General features: G+C 43.8%; 1 protein-coding gene across 1 annotated transcript; it reads right to left on the bottom strand.

The window, feature by feature from the left end:
- Window positions 1-1,078: 1,078 nt before the first annotated feature.
- Window positions 1,079-25,288, bottom strand: LOC138593834 (rac GTPase-activating protein 1). Its single transcript, XM_069664917.1, has 16 exons — window positions 25,198-25,288; window positions 21,593-21,795; window positions 20,953-21,092; window positions 18,422-18,494; window positions 17,324-17,377; window positions 17,110-17,208; window positions 15,535-15,684; window positions 14,903-15,037; window positions 12,837-12,998; window positions 12,063-12,158; window positions 10,707-10,905; window positions 9,718-9,823; window positions 7,687-7,819; window positions 7,403-7,511; window positions 4,170-4,281; window positions 1,079-1,159 (listed from the first exon to the last, which is right to left on the bottom strand). The coding sequence occupies exons 1-16, from the start codon at window positions 25,286-25,288 to the stop codon at window positions 1,117-1,119; spliced, it is 1,905 nt and encodes a 634-aa protein (XP_069521018.1). The 3' UTR covers window positions 1,079-1,116.
- Between the last annotated feature and the right edge of the window lie 578 nt (window positions 25,289-25,866).

Raw genomic sequence — 25,866 nt, 5'->3', positions numbered from 1 at the left:
AACTGGAAAGGAAGCCGCGAAAACTAGACTACCAGACCTCCAGCATCAAAAGGAAAAGAAAAACCCAAAGTAACTTAGGTTCTAAACTAACATGGTGTGCAGGCTTGCAGGATCAGGGAGAGAGCCTGAGCTCCTGCTCCCGCCTCCCTTATATAGGAGGGGCAGAGCCAACAGCAAGGGGCAGAGCCAATCGCAATCAAGCCACCTGAGGGAAAAGAAAGCAGAAGGGGGAGCGCGTAGCACATATATTTAAGATTTCAGTATTTCAACTGTATATCTACAGACCACAACTACAACTACACAACGTAGTAACACACACTCCTTGTGTCTGTTTGTCTGTGTGTACTATAGCCTATTCATTCACGAATAAATACTCATTACTAAGTGGACAAACATGCACAGTTGTCAGGACAACAAGGCGTTATAATTCTATGAGGTTATTTTCTTACCCATGATTAAAAAACAGCTCCAAATGTGAGTAAACGACAGCTGAGGAGCAGAGGCGCTTGTCGACCGGCGCGGAGAAATGCGCGTCCGGTGTGAACGGAAGTGCTCCGGCTCGCGCACGATTTTCGTTGCACGGCGCTTCGCAGCGTTTCCTCTTCCGGTGTGTCCCCGGCGTTAAACAGAAAACAGAGAACATGACACTGAGCCCATATTATTTTCAGTGTTTGTCCACTGTGTAAAAAATATTTCATAATATATATCCTAAGTGCTACAGACAGGAAATAAACAATCAGCATCATACAAATATTTTATTTTATTTTCCTTATACTGTTGATTTTAACCCTGAAACACCAAGTGAGTCCAACCCCGAAGTGCCCGAGCGAGTCTGGTTTAAACCCTAAAATGTTCACAATCATTATTAGTGACATTTATATCATTGTGTTACGGAATTTGTTTGGGGGTTTAAAGTTGTATTTACAGATTAAGTAACTCTTTCAAGAAACAGTTTATAACAAAAATCACAGTTACAGATAACTAACAGTTGGGTTTAGTTTCCTTAAAGAACCACAGCTTGATGTATCTCATCTGTTGGTATAAAGTCTGTTTTTGTATATCATCTGTACTGTGTAGTACAGAGTGTGCAGTTGGTAGTGTACGTGCGTATCAGGATCAGCTCGGTGACGTGAAGAACCGGCTCCCTCGAACTGCTTGACTGAGGAGAAAAAAAAAAAATCACCACCCAGAGCTGCATTCATCAGGACTCAATTATCCATCATGCACAGGGGCTGAATCATGTCTCCAACAGGAAACGCAAACATTTAACAGATTTGTACATTTAAAGTAAAGTCACCTGAAGCCTCTCAGCCCAACAGCTCGCTGTGTTACCATGGTAACCAAAGACTACAAATGAAGTGATTCACTGATCTGAGTTCAGGTAATACAAAAAGATCAATGAAGAAAAACATGGGCAGTCTCAGTGGTATTGATGAATCAATAAATACACCAATAATCGATGATCAAACTGGTGTCTGTCATTTTTTTCTTCTTTGTGTGTTTCTATTTGTGAATGTGCAAAATCTACCAGTGACTGTATGTTTCTGCCTCTGCCTTCAATGTGTACATCTTTCTAAATATATACAACGTAGGCAAAATATACACATTCAGAAAAATGTACATATTTCTTAAATATCCTTATTTTATGTTTTGTTTTATTACTGCATACTTTTATGTTAATGTGTTTCAGTTTATATCTAATATTAACCTTTGTAATTGGAGCCGCCCAGCATAAGAATTTCATACAGTTGTACTTGTTTAACCGGAGTGACAATAAACATCTTGAATCTATGTTTCATTAAAGCAGCTGTGAGGACGTCTCCTGTTGTGTCACTTCTCGCGCCCCCTGTGGACAGAAGCGGTACGCCTGCTGTTGATCTGTAAGTGTTTGCACTAATACTAATCAACAGCTGTTTGATAGGGATCTGGTCATGTATCTAAACGTATTTATGTAAGCTTAACGACTAATGACAACTGAGAGTAAGGGTTATTTAAACACCTTGTTTAGCAAACAGAGTCAGCAGCTCTGTAACAGTCACTTAAAGTTATAAACATTAAACCCTGCAGCTTGTCTTCACAATAATGTGATAACAGCAGATAAAGCTCTCCAACATCATGAATGTTACAATCCTGCTGTTTTACAATTACAGACAGAATAATTGGGATCAATTCAGGATGCGTTTCAGTCTTTCAGTCTGCTTACACGTCTGTGAAGGGTCACAGTCATCTAAGTGTTGGTAATTTTAAGCATAATCCAAAGGTCAACTGGACTCGGATGAAGTTCTTAAAGACATTTCACCTCTCATCTGAAAGGCTTCGTCAGTTCTAAACTGACAGGTGGACCGAACTAGAACGTTAAGAACTCCCAGGATTTTACAAACAAGGACAGGGACTAAAAAGTAGATTCCGACAAACCTTAGTCTCTTATCCTATAACCTCCCTTTTTACTTCCCACCACGAAGGCAGTCGAGACTCAACTCTCACTTATCACATTCATGCTAAGTCTTTAATTCACATTTATGTGCTACATAAACACACACTGGACTACATACTGTACGTTTCCGTTGCACTGTTTTTATTTAATTTTATACTGTTAAACATCTGCACTACCATCATCTTGCACGTCTGTACAGCTCTTTAATTACACCTGGTGGTCATATTTTGTATTATATTGCTTTTTTATATCTTATTCTTATGGTCTATATTTATCTTATTCTACTTGACAGTAGGAGTACTACTGTTACTTATTTTTATTCTAATTCTGTGTTTATTGTTCTGCACCTAAAGAACAAGTCAAATTCCTTGTATGTGTAAACATACAGTATTTGGCAATAAACTTGATTCTGACATCAAGAAACGTCTGCTACAGGAAACAACCCTACCTAACGGAACCACTCTCACACTGGACCACATCTGCGCCATGCTGGACTTCTGTTTGAACACCACATATTTTCAGTACAATCAAGGCTTCTACAGACAGAAGCATGGCTGTGCCATGGGCTCACCCATGTCTCCTATAGTGGCTAATCTCTACATGGAGGACGTAGAGAGGAAAGCTCCAACTTCCTTCACAGGAGCTACCCAAAGCCATTGGTTTAGATATGTGGATGACACCTGGGATGGATGGATGGATAAGTTTGTGCACATGCACGTTCTAAGCAGCAATACCGTACATAAACTGTCAGCAAAGGAAAGAGGAAACACTTTCTTTGTTGGGAACAAATGGACAAATTAAAAAATTCTAGATAAATCCTACATGTGTCCAGTTGGTGGCGGTAACGTGGCGCATTGGGCTCCAAGAACCCCATCTGCAGCAGTATATAGCCTAGCTTCTGTGCCAGCACTCCGGACGATTTCTCAATCCATGGGCTGTGCTGACCGGCATCCACTGTATGTAGTACACTTAATATTGAAAAGTATCTCATACAACCCCACTTCAAACAAACCGAACCATCCCTTTAACAGAGGTGGTGGCCTAAGACACCACCTATCACCCACTGACAATGCAGTGTTGAACTCTGTGCCCAAACAGCTGAGCTCACACTCACACTCAGGACCATGTGAGCCTAACGACCCATCAACACCAGAGGGTACTAACGTCTCTCAGGGATACTGGCTTCACAGCTCAGGCTAACAACTCACCCTTGATTACACATCTATTAGCATGCTAATGACCTACAGAGGCTTGTACTGTATATCTAGCTCCATCCACCTGTCAGTTTAGAACTGAAGAGGCCTTTCAGATGAGAGGTGAAATGTCTTCAAGAACTTCAACCAAGTCCAGTTGACCTTTGGATTAATCTTTGAGTGTCCTCTTACCTCCCTTTACCTGTCAAACGCATCCCTCACTGTAAAACTTTGAGTGGAAATGTTAAAAATAACTATATTGAAATTCTATCTTCATCCTGATGGCCCAGATTTATGTGCTATACATAGAGACATTAGTATTAAACTGAGACCTTCATAGTTAAAGATTCTCAGTATGTTTAGTTGTTGAATATTTCAGCTCTGCTCATAGCAGGTCTCAGATCAGTAGAAACTGTTTTAACTGATGACCCTTCTCTTAAACGGTTTTTGACTGACTGACCATCCGTGGCTCACGGCATTGCTGGTATTCAATAAATGTTGGACATGTATTGGAAGGTGGACCCGTTCTGTGGGGGTCTTACGTGCTACTGGGAGCGTTGCCCAGATTCCTGGTCCGGCCTCTCAGCGATTCATAAGTGGGAGTTTTATAGTAGCTGTTCAACTCCGGAGACGTTAACGGTTTAAACAACCGACCTGTCAACAAAAAAAACAGGAAAGAAACAGAGTGAATTAACCCTTTAATGGTCAACAGATTTTTTAAAATAAATATGTAAAAATTAGGGCCGTCAATCAATTAAAATGTTTAATCGAGATTAATCGCAAATTAACGGCACATTTTTTAACTGTTGTAAATGTACCTTAAAGAGATATTTTTTAAGTGTTTAATCCTCTTATCAACATGAGAATGGGTTCTGCACGCTCAAAACATCTGCTGAAAGCAGAACATGGCGATCATCGCACATATCAGTGATTCCTGTGAGACGCACGTCACATGCAGACTGACTCAGTCTGGATTAAACTCTTTCTAGATGCTGATTTCTTCCTTCCACAGTTTCATTGTTCTCTCTGTTTCACCTTAACTCACGTTTTAATTCACAAACTACTTTAATCTGATCACTTTGCTTTGCTTCAGTCCCCCAACACACCTGCACCTCTGCTCTCTGCACAGCTGCTGGCCCCGCCCCCTCTCTCTGTCTGTCTGTCTGTCTGTCTGCTGTGTTGACTGTCTTCATCAGCAGTCTGTTTCATTAAGTCACAAAAGTTCAATATATTTGTGTTAATCGCGCATTAAAATAATTAGTGTCGTTAAAGGGAATGTGCGTTAACACGTTACTAACTTTGACAGCCCTAGTAAAAACAAATTTTCATGCTTTGGACCGAAGACTTTCTACTCCCATCAAAGAGAAAAAAGAATTAAAGTCAAACTAAAGAAACAAGTTCAATCTCCTGTTCATGTTGCAAAAACACTAAATATTATAATTATAAAATATGAGAACAATTATCTATACAGATATTTTTTAGAGACGCTGAGGATTCTGGAAAAACCTTTAAAACAGGTCGTGAGGTTGAACCACCTGCAGGTTTTGTTTCAGACAAACTGATGCTGGGGCCTGAAAGTGAAGTCTTATGTGAGGAACAAATGAGCTGAAAAATACAACACACCGCAGTCACAATTCTTTCAATATTTACAGTTACAGAACTTTGTTAGGCAGAATAATCAATCATATCCCAATTGGAACACCTGAAATCTGCTTGGCAGGATGACCTGAGCGAGGAGATGACGGGGGAGCAGTGGCAGACAGCCCTGTCACAGATTCACTTCAGTAAGTGCAAGGCATGGCCTCCTACAGTTTAAAGTAATCCATGGTTTGCATTGGTCGAAACAAAAACTTCATCAGGTCATATGGAGCTGTCCCTCTGGATAGTAAATTACTGCAACAATATTTTCCAGACCTTGTCAAATAATTTGCATAAATCTATTAATTTAGACCCTTTCATGGCAATTCTAGAATAAAAAATGATAGACTCAGATATAATAAAAAACTGCCTGGAACGTCACATGATATCATTTATCTGCCTACTGGCTCGTAGATTGATTTTACTCAATTGGAAACATAAAATTGCCCCAACTCATTCAAACCTTATGACAGATGTAATGAAACACCTGGTGCTCAAAAAACCAGACATGTAGGTGTGTGTACGTGTATTGTTGTTTGAACTGTACTACATCTCTGGATATACTAAAAAGGCAGCACACAGTAAAAGGCAAAAACTCAGTAGTGAAATCAAGCTTTTTCCAACCGCAGCTTTTATCCAAGGTCAAGTCCGTTTTTCTCTTTTCATGATTTGGAAAAAGTTATGCATGATTTCATCACCTCTCATCTTGACTACTGTAATGTACGTTGGTGTTAGCCGAGCCTCTCTGTCTTGCCTGCAGCGGATTCAGAACGCTGCAGCTCATCTTTAACTGGTATTCAGAAACAGGAGCACACCTCCTCTTTTCTGGCTTCCCTTCATTGGCTCGCTGCGCGTTTTAGGATTTTATTATCAATTTATAAATCGTTAAATGGGCTTACTCCAACCTACCTCTCAGACCTCTTAATACCACAAATTATATCAAGGACACTCAGTCCTTGGGACAACCAGAAGCAACTGGTCTGTAGATCTAAGTTGAAGCACAGGGGTGACCGAGGCTTTTCAGTCACAGCTCCAAAGCTCTGGAACGATCTGCCTCCACATGTCTGGCTGTCCCCCACGCTGCCTGTTTTTGAATCAAACCTCAAAATGCAGTTTTATTCCTGCTTTTGGCTCTGCATGAGAGTTGCCTTTTTATTTCTTTTCCTTTACCATCGGTCTTAACGCTTTTTACTGTTTAATTGTCCTATTGTCTAAATTAGTCTTTGTGTTGTTGATTTAATGGTTTTTATAAATAAATTTGGATTAGATTTGGAGGAAGAAACGAACTGAAAGTGACGTGAGAAACAAACGAGGTGAAAGTGACGTTCAATGAAACATCCTCTAGATAGAGAAGTCTCAAAGTCAATCAGAGAGGGAACCAAAATTCAAACTGGTCTAAGATGAGGGCCAAACGGGGTCAACATGTTTCGAACAGACTTAAATAAATCACATTTTGTATTGTGACAAATGAGTCATACAGAAATGAACTTAACTGCTCCCAAGACATCTTATAGAATTCAGAGCAAACCAAGGGTATGGAAAAGAAGAAATGAGCTCTAATTCAAATTAAAGACACATTATTATTAATCTAACAGCATTATTAATCTGTTTATGTCTCCTTCTCTATCAGAGTAATTCCCCAAAAAGTTTAACTCAGGCATCTAAAAATAAAACCAGAAAAAAAAAATTGTCAAGAAAAATCTAATTTTTTTTTTTAATCACAAAAAATGTGATCAATCTGGTGAAAATGTGCAAATATTTCATCCATTAACAGTCTACCTGTGACTACAGGAAAAGGTGCACTCTGCTCTCATGCCAGAGCCAGGTGCTTGGCATCTTTTCTTGGCTGCAGATTCATTCATATTCGGGGTCTGGTTCTGAGCTGTGGACGCTCTCAGGATGGAGTAAAGGTGTCAATCAGTTGCTCACACAGGTATGTGCTTCCAAACATACATCGGAGCATTCAAGCAGCTTGTAGGCGGAGCTTGGGGCATCGTTTCAGAGTTCTATCAGCTCCATTTGGATGTTTACAGGTGCTCTTTCCACGTCAACTCCAAACGGATTACTGAGCAGTTCAAATTTAAGGGGCCCGTGGGCCATGAGTTTGAGACCCCTGCTCCAGAGTCTGTAAACTCACCGTGTCCACCATCTTGGTTGTAGGTTGCAGTGGACGAGATCTGATCCGAGTGGATTGAAAGGACACGTCTCCAGTAGGCTTCAGGGAGGGACAACATTCGACAAATCACCTGAGAAGAGAATAACAAACTAAATTAACCAATGAGGATAAGGATTGACAAGTCCACATTACAAAGAACCATCAGGATTTAAATTATTTCAACATTGACGCTGACATAGAAAATGTTTTCCGTAAGAACAAAATCCAGTTTTTTAGTCTCATACTGATAAATAACACGAGGGAACCTTCGGCTGCGTGTTAGTGTCTCTCATGATGGTTGTTGGAGACGGCTCAGACATCCCGTGTCCCACAATTGTTGGTCCAAAAACCCGGGCCAAATTATTCTGATCCATCTGACAATGAGGACTCCTCATCACCCTGAAACACAAAAACATGAAACACCTGATTGTCAACAAGCATCAAATACTAAAAACACTGTTTTCCTCTCATCATTATGACCATAGAGGACAAAAGTAAGAACAGAAAGAGACACGGTTCACACAAACAGACGCAGATGGCTTTGGGGAAGAAACTGTTCTCAAGTCTGTTTTTGTTTTGATGCACCTGTAGCGCCTGCCAGAGGGCAACAGGTCAAACATCTGGAGGCCAGCATGAGAGCTGTCCTTGATGATGTTTTGTGCCTTATTCAGGCAGCGGGAGGTGTAAACGTCCACCAGGGAGGGGAGAGGGCAGCCCACTAACCCTAACCCTCTGAAGCCTCTTCCTGTCTGCCTCAGTGCAGCTGCCGTACCACACTGTACGTCATCAGGCTCTCAATGGACGAGCGGTAGGCGCTGAGGTTGTTCCTCCTGAGGACCCTCAGGACTGCTGTGATGTTCTCCATCCAGGATAGGTTGGCGGATATGAGAACACCAAGGAACCTGAAGGTGTGAACCTGCTCGACACACTCGCCGGTGATGCAGTGCTCAACTAACAGGATGGCTAACTGGTCGTATCCTCCTTGTTTTAGGAGGTTAGGGTTAGGGTTATTTTTAACCTCCTTTTAATTGACTCTTGGCTCTCCTCGCGTTTTTTTAATTGGACTTTTACCCCTTTTGACCCACTAAGACTTTTTAACCTTTTACTTTAATGGGTTTAACCGGTGCTGTGTAAACCATTCAGCCTTCCCTGTGGTTACTCCAGCACATAGCGTCTCCTTGATCTCTGTCAGTGCTGCTCTCCCACCCGATTATTCCAATGAACCTAAATCAATTTCTTCATATCCATGACTCCACCCCCGTTCAAACCTCCTCACAGTCTGCTTTGGCTTCTTTAATTCCTCTCTTCAGGTCAGCTCTAACAGATGCTCATGATGAAGAGTGTTTCCTCCTCTAGCTGGACACTTTACGTGTTGATGGAAGTTCAGGAGTACAGTCTTCAAGTTTGCCTTCTTAAAATCTCGCTGGGCCCGCTGTTGTTCATTTATGGTGCTCAAAAGGAGAGAGAGTGCTGTGCTAACGTTAGCATCGGGTGGAACGTAAACAGCCATGACAATCGTTACCGTTAGCTCTCTTGGTAGAAAGAAAGGCCGGTTTTTGACAGACACATACTCCAGGTCAGGGAACAAGGCTCGTCTATGATCATGCTGTTGTTGCACTTCTCTGCGCTTACCGGAGTCCTCAGTTCTATCCCAGCGAAGCAGAGTGCGGCCTGCTAGCTGCACACTAGCATGGGGGATCCTCGGTTGAAGCCATGTCTCCGTAATCATCAGGACACAACAGTCGTGAACGTAACGATTTCCAGGAAGTTGTAACTCTAGGTCGTCCATTTTGTGTACCACGGATCTGGCGTTGTAGAGATACAGGCTCGGTAGAGGTGGCTTGTGTGTCTGCTTCTTTAGCCTCAGCAGAAGACCAGATCTGCAGCCCCGCTTCTGCTTCCTTTCTCTCCGCCGTCTCCGTCGCTTTCAGATCCGACAACAATCCACGGAGAGCCCAGCGGTCTCGCTACTTCGACTGGTATATTGTAAGTACGATAAAAGTCGCTTGAGACAGGTACCTTGTGCTGGTAACCAATGTCCAGAAGATCCTGGTGAGTGTAACATATGTTCGCCGAAGCCAACATACTCAAACCAACATAAAAGAAACACAGAAGAGAGCACTGAAAAGGAGAGCCGTGAGCGGCTGCAACCATGCGCGTCGCCATCTTGCCCCAAACAGACCAATCAGACGAGGACGTAGAACAAACAGACATAGAACCACCTGGCTGCGATAAAAAGGAGCTGCTAAAACTGCTAACTTTTTTGTCAGAAGAACAAGGAGGTTGAAAGCTCTTACTTGTGTAAGTGAAGCATGAGGAAGGCCAGGGTGTCTCTGTTGGCCTTCGGCAGCTCTGCTATGGCCTGATACATGATGGCAGTGCTGTTGTCTTCATCATTCAGTTCTAAAACACACAATAATCACAGAACGACTCAGAAAGTAAAGAGATAAGTATATTTGAAAAGAAGAGATAAATAATTCCAGGGCCGTGGTGACTCATTGACGTAATCTACATAATCAATTACAGAAACACGTCCATTTTTATAACGTGTGTCGATACATCGCTAAGACAAGATGGCTGCACCCGGTCGAAGCATGGCTTTCCCCAGGAAAGATACTTCAGCTAAAAAACCTCACCCATGATCATCTAAAGTGAGGGAGCGGCGGCGTGTTACGACATCCACACTTTCACTGAACCATAATCCCTCTGCGCCCACTTCTTCCTGACGGAGTCGTCAATGAAAAACTTTTGGTCAAGTCAGACAGACTGAAAGGCCATCAAGCCGATTCCCATCATTTTGACCATCCGACTGGAGCACAGTAAAGTTACATGCATGCATTAACAGATCTTGTCGCTCATTGCTGGCTGTTAATATAGGGGTAGGAACCAGGTCCAGCATAGGCATAGGTGAGACAGGTAGTCTCCTCGGGCACCACGTTCTGGGGAGCGCTGGCTTGAGCCACAAACATTTTGAATGAAGCTCCGGTACGATGTTAAATATAAGCCTCACTTCTTCTCTGCGCCGCTCGTATTTAGTTTTATACTGCTGCGCTCTCTCTCTCTCACTTGCTCAACCACTCACTCACAGCGCACTTCAAGACACAAGTGACAACGAGACGAGAGGAGAGATGTGAGCGCGTGCAGGTCCAGTTAGTAACTGGGTAAGAAGTAGGTACAGCCCGAAAAGATTCTTTTAGTAATCTCAAAGTGGGAATAAATGTGATCAAGTTATTTTAAAATTATAGTGAGTTTGACTCATGTCACTCAGCAGCTTCACCCTTCATACCTGAAGCCTCCATGAAGGTTCTGTGCAGTCTGAAGGTGATCAGAGGTTCCTTTAGTTTCCTCAGAAAGTCCTTCAGAAGTCCACAAACCACATGAATGTCATTGACTTTACTGAGCATGAGCGGAATTTTCCCCTGAATGAATCGATCTCTCAGCTCCTTCACAAGACGTTCCCCTCCAGGAACCCGGTAGAGTCCTCTCTGCAGACGGCAGAACACCAGCAGAACATAAACAGAACATAAACAGAACACCAGCAGAACATAAATAGAAACCAGTCGATTATCTTCAGAACAACATCCCCAGAACATCAGCAGGAGAAACAGCTGTGTGACATGGACGAACGCAAAGTTATTTCAGACCCACCAACTCTCTCTGAGGATGCACAAGAGCAGCCTTCACAGAAGCTTTTACAGGCTATCAATTATTGATTGGATGCTGCAGCTGATCAGACTGATGGGAAACTTCACAGCATCATCAGTCTGGAAACAAGACACTAAAGGGTGCCTTGAAGCAGACTATAAACAAACGTCTGCATAAGAAGTGTGTTTCAGACGACCTGTTTATTTAACAAACACAACAGAGTCTACAAGTGTTCATTTAATGAACCTCATGATTATTTTACCTGTTAACTTTTTGAATGAATGAAATTAAATCCAAAGAGGATCTCTCTCAGCAGGTAACTCTTTTACATTGATTATTTCATTCCTTCACACGAGAGGCTGATCATCATTACATTAACGAGCGTCGGGTTCGATCAGTGATTTCGATTTTCCCTGAAACTTTGAGCCTAAAAAATAACTTCTAGTGTTCGTGAAAAAAAAACTGTGTGTGAGTGTTTGAGTTTATAAAATTCTGAATTCACAATCATATATGACAATAATATATACGATTATAAATGCAAATAATGAATAAATAATATGAAAGTATAACTCTGTCAGTCAAGCTGACAAAGCTCAAATATGTGGGTTACAGGAGGTCACTTCCTCTCACTCCAGCAGCACGGACGGACGTGAACGCTCAGCATTTTCTGAACAATGTGTGTTTTAAAATCTGCAGTCAGCGGTGAGTTGTACCCGTTACGTATCCTCTCCTGAACAGCTCCCACTAGCATACAGTTAGCATATTACTGCCTATGAATGCAGATGTACGTCTGAAGCCAGAGGCGACTTTAATAACTCCTCCAACTCTGCTGCTACAAATACTAACAAACCCCAGACGTCATGTGGCTGATCCCAACCAGTCTCAGTGGGGAGTTTTTTCACAAATGTGGTGTTCAGATCAATCAAATTGTCCAGAGAGGAAAAAACCGTCAGGAGTCTGATTCAAAGAGTTTAAACCACACAGGTGTTAAACTCACCTCCTCCAGCCCCCTCCTCTCAATCTCAGCCACGCACTCCACCACCAGCTGAGGAACTCTGGGATGGTTCACCGGAGCAAAACCCTCCAACGAGTTCTGCAGAGGAAAAGATTGATTTAAATTAAAGGCTGATTTTAACATGACCTGCTCAGTGACATTAATCCCGAGTGTTAACCCTCAGTGAGAACTACAGCCACAGCGAGCTGCTCTTTTTACAGATGACGTGTTGTAAAGTCTGACACAGGTCAGTGCGTCTTCCTTTCATTCAGACTGTCTCTATGAACAGTGTGCTCATGACCTGTTGGCCGCTCCTGTGAGCAGCTCTTTTTAGCCATGTGACATTGACGTACATACAAGTATTGGTGGATTTCTTTGATTATGGATAAAACTACAAACATGATGATTTTCGGAGAGCATTTCTCCATGTTTATTTTAATTTAAGGTTCCAACCCCTACACCTGTATCTCTGTTGTGAAGGGACAATTCCCAGTCCAGGTCCCTCCACACGAGGGACAACCATGGTGGGATTTGGCATAATTCACCTCCTTCAGTATCTTTGCCACAAGTGTCCACAGGGGGGCAGCACATAGCCGAATGTGAGGCGCTGTCTTTCTCCAGCTGGGTGTTCATGATTTGCGGAGCGCACGTTGTAGTTAAAATATTGTTCAGAACTTGGAGTTTTTTTACTTATTGTTTGCACAGTGAAGATGTAACTCTTAATATTCTGACTATTTCTGGAACATCTCGTCTGAAAGCGTTCAGTCACTCAGGTACCTGTTGAGCTGAACTTCCTGTCGTAGTGGAGACCAAACACCCATGGATGAATTTCTGTTTGCACTCTGGATGAGCAACTGCGCGGCAGTTTCTGCACTTAACTGCCATCTTCCCGAAGCGGATCCTCTTACCACACGGAGAGCAGGTCTCAGGCCGGATCACCTGCCGGGAGGAAGTGAAAAACACAGAGACGGTCTTTAAAAGCATTCAAATATCATTTTTTATTGCCAATGTGTGAAGGGACAGTAGAGGAACTGATAAATTGAGACCTTCCCCAACTTCCTCCATCGGCCCGAACAAACTGTGAGGATGTGACGTATCTGCACGTTCGCGAGAACCTCTGCCGAGAGCTCATTCTACACCACTACAGTCGACAGTGAGCAACACGAGACAACGCAGGCTGTGAAATGGAGACGGATAATGCTAACAAACAACAACACCAACACAAACTACACACAAGAATAAACAACAAAAATAAGTTTTATCTAGTGAAGCCTGTCTGACAAACAGGAAGTGACCGACGTCAGGGGGAAACTGGAGTCAACATCGGCAGGGCATGTGAATCATGGAGACCTTCGACTGCTTTGGGGATCAAAACAGACCCACGACTGGCTTTCTTGCTACGTGTTGTAAGCTTGTTGTCACCTCTGTAGGAAGTAAAACCTATTGTTGTCATAGAAACAAAACCCGCGTGCAGCGTTCTCTCACCGCGTGCAGCATTTTTTCTCTCACAGCACAAGAGCTTCATCCCAGCTCTCTGCAGCCGCCCCACCTGGCTGATGTTCGCCAACGCTCGTGATTATTTGCTGGTTCGCCGGCGTAATTTGGCGTTTGGTTACGAAGCTCAATGCCGGAGTCGCTAACATTATGACTACAAATAAACTATCCGAGTGTGTGTCAGTTATCTAGCTTGACAAATAACTTTACCCAACATGATGCTAACTGAGGTATGATGACAAACAGTGTAGATTTTGGACAACATGATGCCGCTCAATGAACTCGACTTGGTGAGTTCCCAGACTGAGCATGCTCAGTTTCGAATGCTTCGGATGCTCGTTCATGTGTGCGAGTGTCCGTGCGAGCCAAACAAGGAGGTTGACTGCAGTTCCTTCAACGGCTGACCGTGTCGCGAGGGATCAGGATTTTCTGAAAGTTACAGATAGCACCTTTAATGTTCTGAATGCTCTGTTTTTAAACATGTAAAGAACAGCTTTATAAATAAACTTGTCTTGCCTAATGTGAGTCAGCTCAGCTAAACCTCAGTGATGGGGTTCCACAGGGTTCTATTCTCGGTCCATTCCTATCTTAATTATACATGAATAACTTTCTTATCACAACCTCAGTGTTTGCTTTTATGGTTTATATAATCTTCTTCCCTGACTGCGCTCGTCTCTGATGTTGATCTAGGTCATTCATACAACCCCACTTGAAATTAATCCCAAACTATCCCTTTAAAATCAAACTAAACTCTTTGTAGAATAAAACGTCGTCTCTACAGTCAAACTGGTTGCGATATATGTTCATCACTGCAGCAGCTCTTTTTATCACAGTGATTACTCTTCATCAATACCACTATTATTGGCATTGTAACCATAAGTATGTATTACCTGTTGTTGTTGTAACCAGAATATATGTTGTTGTTGCTCTCTTTGCCTGTCTCTATCCTGCATCTCCTTCTATCCCACTTTTCGACCCGTCCAGTCTCTTCAGATGTTCAGCATGAGTCTGGTTCTGCTCGAGGTTTCTGCCTGTTAAAGGAAGTTTTTCTGCCAATGTGCCGAATGTTGCTAAGTGCTGCTCATGGTGATTCATGTTGAGCCTCTCTTTAAATAAAGAGTCGGTCGAGACCTGCTCTGTCTGTGAAGTGTCTGAGATAACTTTGGTTATGATTTGGCGCTATACAAATACAATTTGATTGATTGATTGAATAACTTCTGTTTAAAAGACTTTACCTTTTTACTGACAGTAATCATCTTTTATTTGATCGTTTTATTGATTCCTTTCCGTCTTTGTGTGGTTTCATCTCTATTGTCTGATACTGAATGTTCCTCGCTCAGTGTTTTTACCGTTTTAGACAGAAACACGTGTTTGGGGGTTTTCTCAGCTCTGTAGATGTACGACGATCCAGCTGATCTGTCCTCTGGCCGGGCTTCGGTTTCAGGCTCAGCCGTCTCATCAGCAGGAAACCACACGGACGTTTGGTCTGAGGAACAAAACGGGGCTTTGAGCTGCATGTTCTGTTTCAGTGTTTATCACTTGGAGAACTTTCATTGGCTCTTGTATGTCAACAAATAATTATTTGATAATGCAGCCAACACATTACTCCTTAAATACCACCAGGAGACCTGAGTCACAGTGTGATGTGAAAACGCAGCCCTATCAGCTTTAACATGTTCATGTTTAACTCACACAGACTGTTCCTGAATGAAAGGAAACGTTCAAAAAAATGATTTCTCTCAGAGTCACAGAGGGAGAGGAACAAGTGGGTGAGACAGACGAGGAAGCTAAAGAGTCAAACGTAGAAGTGAACAATTAGGGAGATGAGCAGACAGCAGGGGGCGGAGCCTAAACTCAAGAAAAGAGCAGCAAATGATCAAAACAAGATTTTTAAACAGTTTCTCGTGTTCGAAGAGTGTCTGCTGTTGATGATGAAACAAACATCCAGGATTGTTCAAAGAGCAGGATAAGTAGATTTCATCTCACCTGCTCCTCCGAGTGAAACGGCACACTCCTGGGTGACGGTCCGGCTCGGCTTCTCAGGGGTCTCCTGCGTGATTCCCAACACCATGTGGATCTGACCTCCAGTCTCAGGTGTTGTCACGGACGCTTTCACTATCGTCTCCACCTCCTTCTGAATCAGATCCCCGACATGACTCAAAGGTTACAATGTTACGATTTCATGTAGGAGGGGGCGGAGTCAGGAAGAGCCAACACACAGCTTCAGGTGTGATCGGACACAGGTGCTGACAGGCAGTGTGTAGGGTGTTTTTTATTTATTTATGTTTGATAATAATCATCATCAGCTACATCAAGATCAGTGTATTCATCATCATCATCATCAAGATCCTAGTCAGCATAAACCATATCCTCGATGTCATCATCATCAACATCATTAAGGTCAAAGGTCATAAAGAGCTGGGTCTTTAGCTTATTCTTAAAAGGTGAAAGGGACTCTGCGGACCGAATGGAGTTTGGTAGCTCGTTCCACCACCGGGGGGCGACAGAGGAGAAGGGTCTAGTTAAAGACTTAGGGCCCTGTTGCGATGGGAGCACCAGGCGCCTTTCATTGGCAGAGCGTAGTGGGCGGGACGGAGTGTACACCTGGACGAGGGCATTCAGGTAGGCAGGAGACGTTTCTGTTGCCGTTTGTAAGCGAGCGACAGGGTTTGAATTTGATGTGAGCGGCGACTGGGAGCCAGCGGAGGGATACGAGCAGCGGGGGGATACGAGCAGCGGAGGGATACGATACGAGCAGCGGAGGGATACGAGCAGCGGGGGGATACGAGCAGCGGAGGGATACGAGCAGCGGAGGGATACGATACGAGCAGCGGGGGGATACGAGCAGCGGAGGGATACGATACGAGCAGCGGAGGGATACGATACAAGCAGCGGGGGGATACGATACGAGCAGCGGGGGGATACGAGCAGCGGAGGGATACGAGCAGCATTTTTCTCTCCACGTGTCCAATCAGTGGGAGTTTGATGTTTTATAAACATTCTCAGCCCTTGATAAAGTTCTTTTTATGTTTGATGCTAGAATCTTATATAAATAAATATAAATAGGGGCGCTGGTTTAGCTCAGTGGGTAGAGCGGGCGCCCCGTGTATAGAGCCCACAGTCCTCGACGCACTGATCGCAGGCTCGACTCCCGGTCTGCCGATCATTTGGTGCTCGTCTTCCCCCGCTCTCTACTGCCCACATTTCCCGTCTCTCTTCAGCTGTTTTGTATAATAAGGGCAAAATGCCCCAAAAAATATCTTTACAAAATTAATAAATAAACACATTTATAAACAAATAAAATCAGATTTTTCAGTTTTTTTAGCCCTGAGCAGTGTCTGCAGGTTTCATTTGCTGCAGCACAAACAACCTCCACCAATGAGCGATGATCCAAATATAACAAAGAGGCAAAAATCTAATCGTAAAGTGTGCCAATAAAAAAAAGGTAACAAGTATCTATCAATCACCTGAACACATATTACCGTACATCATTAACGTGTTCTCTGTGCGGCTGCTACACACACACAGGTTGAAATGATGAAGACGATCTGTTCACCTTCTCCACAGTTTTTCTCTCCAGCAGCTCTGCAGAAACGTTCCCACTTCTCCCTCGCTTCCCAACCGGAACACTGAGAGCCGGCCCCATCGACGAGCGCTGCAGAGAACCAGAACATCAATCATAAAGTCACACCATCAAAACATCTGTACGTCACAGCATCACAGAGTGACAGTCAAACAAACAAACAGGTAAAGGTGGAGGCGTGACTCACTCTTTTCTCTCTGGCTCGAGATCTCAGAGGTTTGATCACCGTCGTGTCCAGATCCTGACAAAAGGGAACCCGGACACATCAGACTGCTTTTTTTATGTAACATAGAACAAAGAACATAACACACAGGTGTCCACACGGAATGCGAGGAACACGCGCGTGTCCACACGGAACGCGAGGAACACGCGCATGTTCACACGGAACACGAGGAACAAACAGGTGTTCACACTAGAGGTCCTCATGGGTCCACCGGAACTGTTTATGTGGGCAAACGGGTCCGGGTCGGGACTTGTTCTATAACCCCGGGTTTCGGGTCTGTTCAACATTATGTGTAATACACAAGTGGATCTGGGGAGACCCGGCCGTGATTAGAAAGCGCTCGTCATGATGAAAGTGCTGTGTGTGTGTGTGTGTGTGCATGCGTGCGTGCGCGTGCGTGTGTGTGTGCGTGCGTGCGTGTTTAAACTTGTGCAACAATGTGTCATTCGGATGAGAACGTGCGGGAAATAAAGTGGGAAAAAAAAGAGCAACAACGAGTTGAGTGACGTGTAATGTGACGGCAGGCGTAAAGCCCGAGCCGGTAAACGTGGATACCTTCATCACTGTGAAATAAGCTCAAAGAAAATCAATAAAAAGAGGTCAAACCAGCAGCTTCTGAACAAGCCACGCATTTGTCATCCGTCCGCGTGACAGCAAATGGACTGTTAATGTGAAGGAACTCGTGGATTAGCTGTTTTTATCAACACGACGTGGATAGCAGAAAACCTGGATGTGTTTCATGAGCTTTGCTGGTGGAGGACGGATGATGTGCACGGACAGGCTCAGGGGAGAAGGCTGCGTCACGTTAGGAAGGACAAAAACTTCTGTTTTGACAACTGACGAACGGTAACTGCAGTCGGTGCTGATCTGGTCTGTTTCGCCCGGCCGGGGTCGGGTCCAACATTTCTCGGTTTTGCACGGGTCTGGGTCCCAGCTTTCAAATAATAGATGGATCCCGTTCGGTTCCGGGTCGCACATTTCCGGGTCTCTTTGGGTTTGGGCGCAAAACTTTGGACCCGTGAAGACCTCTGGTTCACAAACAACATGATCATGTGAACGCACCACGTCGTCGTCTGTGCGGTCGTAGCTGATGTCAGAGTGAGACAAGAAGGACGACTCATCGATCACAGACAACCTGAGTGAGCAGAGAGAGGGTTTAATTCATCCAAAGTGTTTTAATTCTATTTATTAAATAAGAACAATAATTATAATCAAATTAACAATATATGAGATGTGGCTGCTGCTGATCTCTTTCGGTCATCGCTCAGAGGACGTCTGAACTCTGGGCCCGGTTGTTCAAAGGTAATCTTACCGGATTAAAGCTAGCAGAAAAAAAAAAGGATTACGCAATCAGGTAAGATCAGGTAATCGTCAGCACGTAGCTCGGTTGGTAGAACAGGCACCCATATACAGAGGCCACAGCGCTCGATGCACCAGTCGCAGGTTGGACATTTGGTGCATGTTATCCCCAACTCTCTACTCCCCACATTTCCTGTCTCTCTTCAGCTGTCCTACACAACAAAGACAACATCACGGCTTATATTCAAATAGAAGCTCCACTACTTTAACTTTAACTACATGTGATAAAACTTTGTTTGTCTCATTCTTTGACCGACATCAATGGTGTCGAATGCTGGCGACTTTATACACGTTTCTGATATTTTGCTCTTTAATTGCTTGATCGCTTCAGTGACAGTTGTTGAGGTAGACTTTAGGGTTGTGGATTAATAAAGAATTCCATCCCCTTAAAATATTTCACCAAATAGCTTTTAATATTAAACAAAATATTCATATAAAAGCATCGGTCAGGATCTTTTATATTGTGTGGATTCTGGCACCCCCTGTGGTCAAAGTATGTAGTGACGAGTCCAATTTAGAGCACTGGTCGATCTGGATTTGGTAATCCCTAAAAGGCCATACGTGGATCAGGTAAATGTTTCACAGACGAGGCTTGGACCGAGCCAGGAGTGAGTCTGACCAAACTAAAACACAACTGTGTGAAACCATCCAGTGAGTGAAAGCCAGACAGCGTTCACTGAGCGAGGGGAGGAGAGTGGTGGGCCTGCAGTTTGCAGTAAATTCAACACAAATGAAAATATGACAAGAAAAGTTCAACTTATGAGTTTTCAGTATTTGACTTTGATTTCTATTTGTGTGACGTACATCTTAAATGATATCTCTCTTCATAGACTCTGAAGAACCTTAAACTTAAACAAACAGAGAATGCAGCGATCAGAAGAGAGCGAGACACCACGCAATGACACGTTCGGACAGCTCAGCTCAGACCTGAGCACACATGATAAATACTCCACAGAAAGTGAACTGTTTTTGTTAAATATATTTCGCTGTCTGTGTCGGTCGTTATTCTTCTTTCATCCTGAGGACCAAATGAGTTTATTGCTTCTGATGGAGGATTTTAATCAACACAAACTACATCTTCAGACGGCCTTCATTTCCTCACTCGTTTCATATTGCTGCACACTATCACAACTTTAAAAAGTAAACTAATCCAGAATGAAGACGCTCCATATTTAAATCTCTTCTGGTTGTGCTTCAGTGTAAAAGCATCTCTGTACGGAAGTCCTTGTTGGTCATCGCTGGCCTCAGCCATGGGCACACCTGCTTGATCCTGATGCATGTCCGGTGCATGTCTGTCTTCCTTCAGATATTCAGAAGAGTCCATGCTTCTTCACAAACTGTTCGAAGCAGAAGTTAAAGCTGCCTCTTTGAAGGATTCATTTAAGCTTCAGTTTAGAGAGTAGCTCTAAGCTTTCCTCTTGCCATCAGCTTAGTTTAATCCAGAACAGGCTGAGTCTATGACTACTCTAAGAGAAGCCTGTGCAAGTCGCGTCAAGTTAAGACAGCTCAAACAGGCATTTTAGTCTGGGACTAGGCTTAAGCCTCGTCTGTGAAACCGGCCATAAATCTGTAACATTTAATCCGTAACATTTACCTCCAGGACCCTGAGGCGTGCAGGTAAGATTGTGGCCGACCTCTCTCACCTCAGACAGAGACTCTTTGAGACCTTCCCCTCCAGCAGGAGGCTGCGCTCCATCAGGACCAGAACCTCCCGACACAGGAACAGGTTCTTCCCCTCTGCTGCCAGCCTCATCCTCATCCTCAGCCTCAGCCTCAGCCTCATCCTCATCCTCACCCTCATCCTCAGCCGACACAGACTCTCTAACGTCACATAAATGTTAAGTCTCTAATTCAGATTTATGCGCTACATTAACGCACAATGGACTACATAATGTAGGTTTACATTGCACCTTTAATTTTATACTGTTAAACATTTACATGGCCATCATCCTGCACAAACCTGCAAGTCTGTACAGCTGTTTAGTGACACCTGCTTTAGAGACAACATAAACACCATTGTATTGTTTTTGTTTATTTGTATCCAAGTCTACGGAAGGTCCCTGTCAGTGGGAGTACTGCTGTTAAACAGCTTTTTACTCATTGTTATTCTACTTGTTCTGCACCATCCAGTCAAAGTCCTTGTATGTGTGAACCAAAACAAACTTGATTCTGATTCATGTGTAACTTTAATCATTTTTAACCCTTCAGTGCCTGTTTGCTGAATGTTTTCTTACCGTTTGCTGCTGCGGTGTAGCGTCATGCTTCCTCCTTTGTGCTCAAACGTGGCAAGCAGAGATTTCTGCTCGTCGTTCAGCGCGGCGCTCGATTTACTGTCATGGACGAGGATGTCGCACATGAGCTGCATCTGCCTCTGCTGTCAGAACAGAGAAGAGCTGATGAAGAAGGAGCTGTCAGCACCCCCTGCAGGCTGCACTGTGTGTACAGTATTACATGTACTAACCAGGTGCTGGTTGTGTACTGTTGGCAGTAGGGCAGTGACCCTCTGTAGCGGGAAAGCTTCATTCAGTTTCATTGTGCTCTCCTGTCAGGCTCAGCTCAGCTAACCACAACCAAACATGTTTTCTTAAACCGTTTAACTGGTTAAAGTTTTCTCACATTCACACACTGATGGCAGAGGCTGCTACATAAAGTGCCCAACAGTCAATCAGTTATCACATTCATACCCGTTGGCTATGCCACCGGGGGCAATTTGGGGTTCAGTGTCTTGCCCAAGGACACTTCATCTTGTAGCCTGAGGGAGCTGGGGATCGAACCTCCGACCTTCCGAAAGACGACCAACTCTACCACTGAGCCACAGCCTCCCCGGTTAACCGGTTAAAGCGCACATCCCTAGTTTGTATTACATGTACTAACCAGGTACTGGTAGTCTCCTTCGATCTTGTAACGCTTCTTCATCTCGACATCAAGCTGGTTTCGGGCGTGTTTCAGTTTCACTTCCAGAGCAGCTTTGGCCACGTCTGACTTCACCAGCAGCTCTTTGTACTTCTTTAGCTCGAGCTCAGCGTGCAGCCAGCGCTTCCTCACTGCCTCTAAGTTCTTCACCACCTTCACCACCTCTATGGGAGGACAACAGGGAGAAGAACATACATCAGATACATCTTCAGACCACCTCCACCACCTCTGAGGGAGATAGGAAGGTTACCGTCAGCTTTGGTAAGTCAAACCTGCTTTAAGTAGAGACTGGTTTGGGGCCTTGTCAGGCTTTGTTAGGGCTGAGCACATGAGTTCCACTCTCTGAGCGTCAGTGGGTTCAGCTGTGGCTCTTCCTGGTATCTAAACACACAAGCTAAGCTGTAGCATCAGCGCCAGCCCTTGAGCGTCAGTCCTCATTTTGTTAATTCCAAATTGGGTAAAGATCAGCTAGGGCTGCGCGGTATATGCGGTAGACAGTAGATATGATATAAATTTGGCCTACGGTAGAGATTTGCGCTCTACCGTCCTATCGTCGATGACGTCATCGCACCTGCCTCAACATGGCTGCAAGCACAGAGACAGCTGAGCAGGAGGAGTTGGTCAAAAAAAATCGGTGCTACGTCCGTGATTTGGACTTGGTTCGGATTTAAAAGATCGGATGTTGAACAGAAAACAATACTTTGCAAGATGTGCCGAGTGACTGTGACGGCAAACAAAGGTAATACGAGCAATTTATTTTACCATCTGAAGACGAAGCATGTGCTCGAGTATGCAGAGAGCCAGAGGCTGCGCTCGGCTCAAACACCTGCTCCGTCAACCAACACGGGAGGAAGCAAAAGTTTCCCCCGCTACCCAACAGCAGACCTCCACTGCTCAAGCTTTTTCAAAGAGTTCGGCTTATGAGAGAAAGAGCAAGTGCAAAGACATGGTCCCTTTCTACACAGTGGAGCGCAGCGGGTTTAAAGAGATGATTAAAACCCTTCATCCACGTTACGAACCTCCGAGCCGCAGGTATTTTAACGACACAGAAATGCCCAAACTGTATGGCCAGCTCCGAGAGAAAGTTGAGAAAGACCTCCGTGAATTAAAATACTACGCAACTACTACGGACTTGTGGTCAAGTCGCACCATGGAGCCTTATATCAACCTTCATTACATTACTGATGAGTGGAAACTGGCCAGCAGGTGCTTGCAGACTTCGTACCCTGATGGCCATACGGGTGAGGCAATAGCAGAAGGATTAAAGGATGCGCTGGAGTCATGAGGCCTCAGGGAAGAATCCCAAGTGTGTATTACCACCGACAACGGCGCAAATGTGGTGAAGGCAGTGACGCTGAACGACTGGAGAAGACTGCAGTGCTTGCATTGGTAGGTTAAAGGTGTAACATTATAAACTATAATTTGCATTTCCAAAACGTGTGTGTGCGCCTCCTAGGGTGATTCACATTACTTTATTACAGGACTATTTTTTGTACCTGCTTTTAGTGATGTTTAAAGAAATGGAATTACATATAGCCTGATAATAAACACTGATAAAGATCATTTTAAGTTTCACACCTCCATGGTGTAAAATTATTCTGATTCATTTATTTAATCTGTTATCAGATAACCGTATGTTTTGTTGGAAGAGATGTCTGATGCTCTGTGGTAATTTTGAGTTCTGCTTTCTGCACAATAAATGCTCTAAAAATTACATTATATCTTTGCTTTTTATTATAATTTTCAACCTTAAATTTATACCGCGATATATACCGTTACCGTGATGAATTTTAGGTCATACCGCCCAGCCCTAAGATCAGCGAGTCTACCTGCATGAGTCCACCGAGCAAAGACAGCAGCCTGATGCAACATGTGCTACAAACAAATTCCTGTCATTCAGTGGTATAGAAACAAACGCATGTGTCACAGACAATGCAAACCCAACAACCTCTTCTCACTCAGAAAAGCCTCTCCTGTCGCCTCCCTACATCTGTCAGATCACTTCTTCACTCCATTCACCGTCTCTCCCCCGTAACTCCTCCGAACTCCTCCACAAATGGTCTCACACTGACGAAATATCCGATCCTTTACACCAACCCAGTTTTCTAATGTGGTCTTGGCTACCATGCCTCCTCATCAGGCTACAGACACACTCGGCTCCTCACTAGCCTCCTCTCCAAGCAAACTCTGCCCTCTAGTGTCCAAACCAGCTCGTTACATCCTCCCAGTCCATGGCTCACTGAGGTCATGTCATCAGAGAGCAAAGGGCAGGGCTCAGGGCAGCAGAGAGAAAGTGGCGTAAATCCAGAGAGCCCACTGACCTCAGTGACTACCATCATCGACAGCATCATTTTCCCAAGACTACTTCTTATCGAAACGAGATAATGATGCACAGAAAATGTTTTATGCTTTTAACTCGCTCCTCTATCCTCTGTCCTCCTCCCCAGCCTCCACGCTGCTCACTCCAGACACGCTCGCCACATTCTTTACCAAGAAGGTTTCCATCAGAAATCAGTTCTCTGAGCCCGACCAACTCAGCCTGCAGCCACCAGCCAATAGCGCCTCACTCACCTCATTCTCCCCCCTGAGCGAGGACGCCAGGCTGGGTTAGGGTTAGCTGATTTAACGTTGATTTAAATATGATTAAAAGAAGTATCTGTTCACTCTGCGTTGTTAGAAATGAGCATGAGCAGAACAATTGCAGAAAATAAACATGTGAAACTGACAAGTGACCTGTGTCGGGGTCAGTGTTATGATGCGTGTTGTGTTCACGGGTGGACAGTAACAAAGTAAATTTACTTGAGTACTGTACTGTAGTACATTTTACTTGTACTCCACTACGTGTCTATGAATGTTCTCGTTACTCGCTCCTTCTGCTCTGAAGTCAGCTGATGAAGTTTCTTTTCTTCAATCCAAAGACAATAAACTGTGTTCGTGTAGTTCTGCGTTCGTGCGTGTGGCCGTACCTGTACCTCGCGCGTCTCCATGTTTCAACGCAGCGCAAACGTCACTCAGATCAGGCGGTTCATGTAGTGGTGCTAATGATGGCTACGACAGAGAGGGATGACGGTTCTCCACCTGAGCACCCATGGCCATAACTCCATAACTTAAACCGTGTTTGAGGTTTGACATGAAGAATGATTTATATCGTTTTAAATGTTCGCTCTGTTTACCGCGCACAAACTTCATCACGGCCTACAACAATTTGCCGTCCTATTAATGTTGTTCCTTTTATTTTGGAGCTGCAGATCTGGAAATCTGGAAATTATGTTTTCTACGTAAATATAAGGAAGCAGAATGTACACCCATGTATTCGTGACTGCACACATGTATTGTGAAACGCTTTAAGCTTTTTAAAAAGTGCTTTAAATACTGAAGTATTTTTAAAAGTACTTCAGTGCTTTAACTCAAGTAATGACTTGACTGAGTAACTTGTAATGGAGTAAAATTTGAACAGGAGGATCTGTACTTTGACTCAAGTCATTGAGTTTGTCCACCAATGGTTGTGTGTGACTGTAGAGTTCAGACGCTCTGATAACTGATCCTGGGTCAGTGTTTGGTCTTACCCTGCTCAGTGTTGATGGTGTTCTCCTCCATGTTGATCCTCTGGAGACAAAGAGCGAGCAGTTCCTCCACGATGAGCCGAGACTCCCCCATCGATCTCTGCTCCGACTCCCACCTCACACTGGAATGTTCAGAGTTTAATAAAAAGACTTTTTAAAAACCAAATAGAATATAAAATTATTTATTTGGTCCCAATAATTAGAGAAATTAGCAAACATTTTGTTTTAAAATTAAATCAAAAAGATCAAGAAGATCTATTCTAAAGAAAAGTGAAAATATCAGATTGTTTTTGTCTTCATTTTATTTAAAATGTTTTATCATTAAGATCACAGCAGCCCGAGGAGATCATTTACGCTTTCAGTAGATACAATTACACTAACTAAATGAGGTCACATGATGTGTCCCTGCAGAGTGACACATGTTGAGTCTATAAATCTGTCAGTCAGTTCGTTATTTGATGGCTCAGCTGATTTAGGAGCACGTGCGAGTGAACAGCTGCGGGTTTAAATCTGCGAGTCTCTGGCAAAACGTCCAGAAAGTTTTTTCGACTTAAAAGCGTATTCATGCAAGGCTCCCATGCGGGTTGATCTGAACCACGCACGGTACCTGTTCCCACGGAGATGCACGTGCTCGAGTCTGTACTCATCAATACATTGTTCGGTACCAGAAGG

Source organism: Semicossyphus pulcher, unplaced genomic scaffold (genome assembly GCF_022749685.1).
Source record: "Semicossyphus pulcher isolate SPU_LCO1_2020_fin unplaced genomic scaffold, fSemPul1.0.p SCAF_16, whole genome shotgun sequence".
NCBI classification, from domain to species: Eukaryota; Metazoa; Chordata; class Actinopteri; order Labriformes; family Labridae; genus Semicossyphus; species Semicossyphus pulcher.
This window is presented reverse-complemented; position numbering and strand designations above follow the sequence as displayed.

What these genes read in the sequence shown, in the direction of transcription:
- LOC138593834 (XM_069664917.1), bottom strand. Translation starts at nt 25,288, where the DNA reads ATGGGGGAGTCTCGGCTCATCGTGGAGGAACTGCTCGCTCTTTGTCTC. An exon ending in CAGGAAGTTCAGCTCAACAG is followed by an intron (nt 12,159 to 12,836) that starts GTACCTGAGTGA and finishes TTTCCTCTGCAG; the next exon opens with AACTCGTTGGAGGGTTTTGC. An exon ending in AGAGGAGGGGGCTGGAGGAG is followed by an intron (nt 10,906 to 12,062) that starts GTGAGTTTAACA and finishes TGCCGTCTGCAG; the next exon opens with AGAGGACTCTACCGGGTTCC.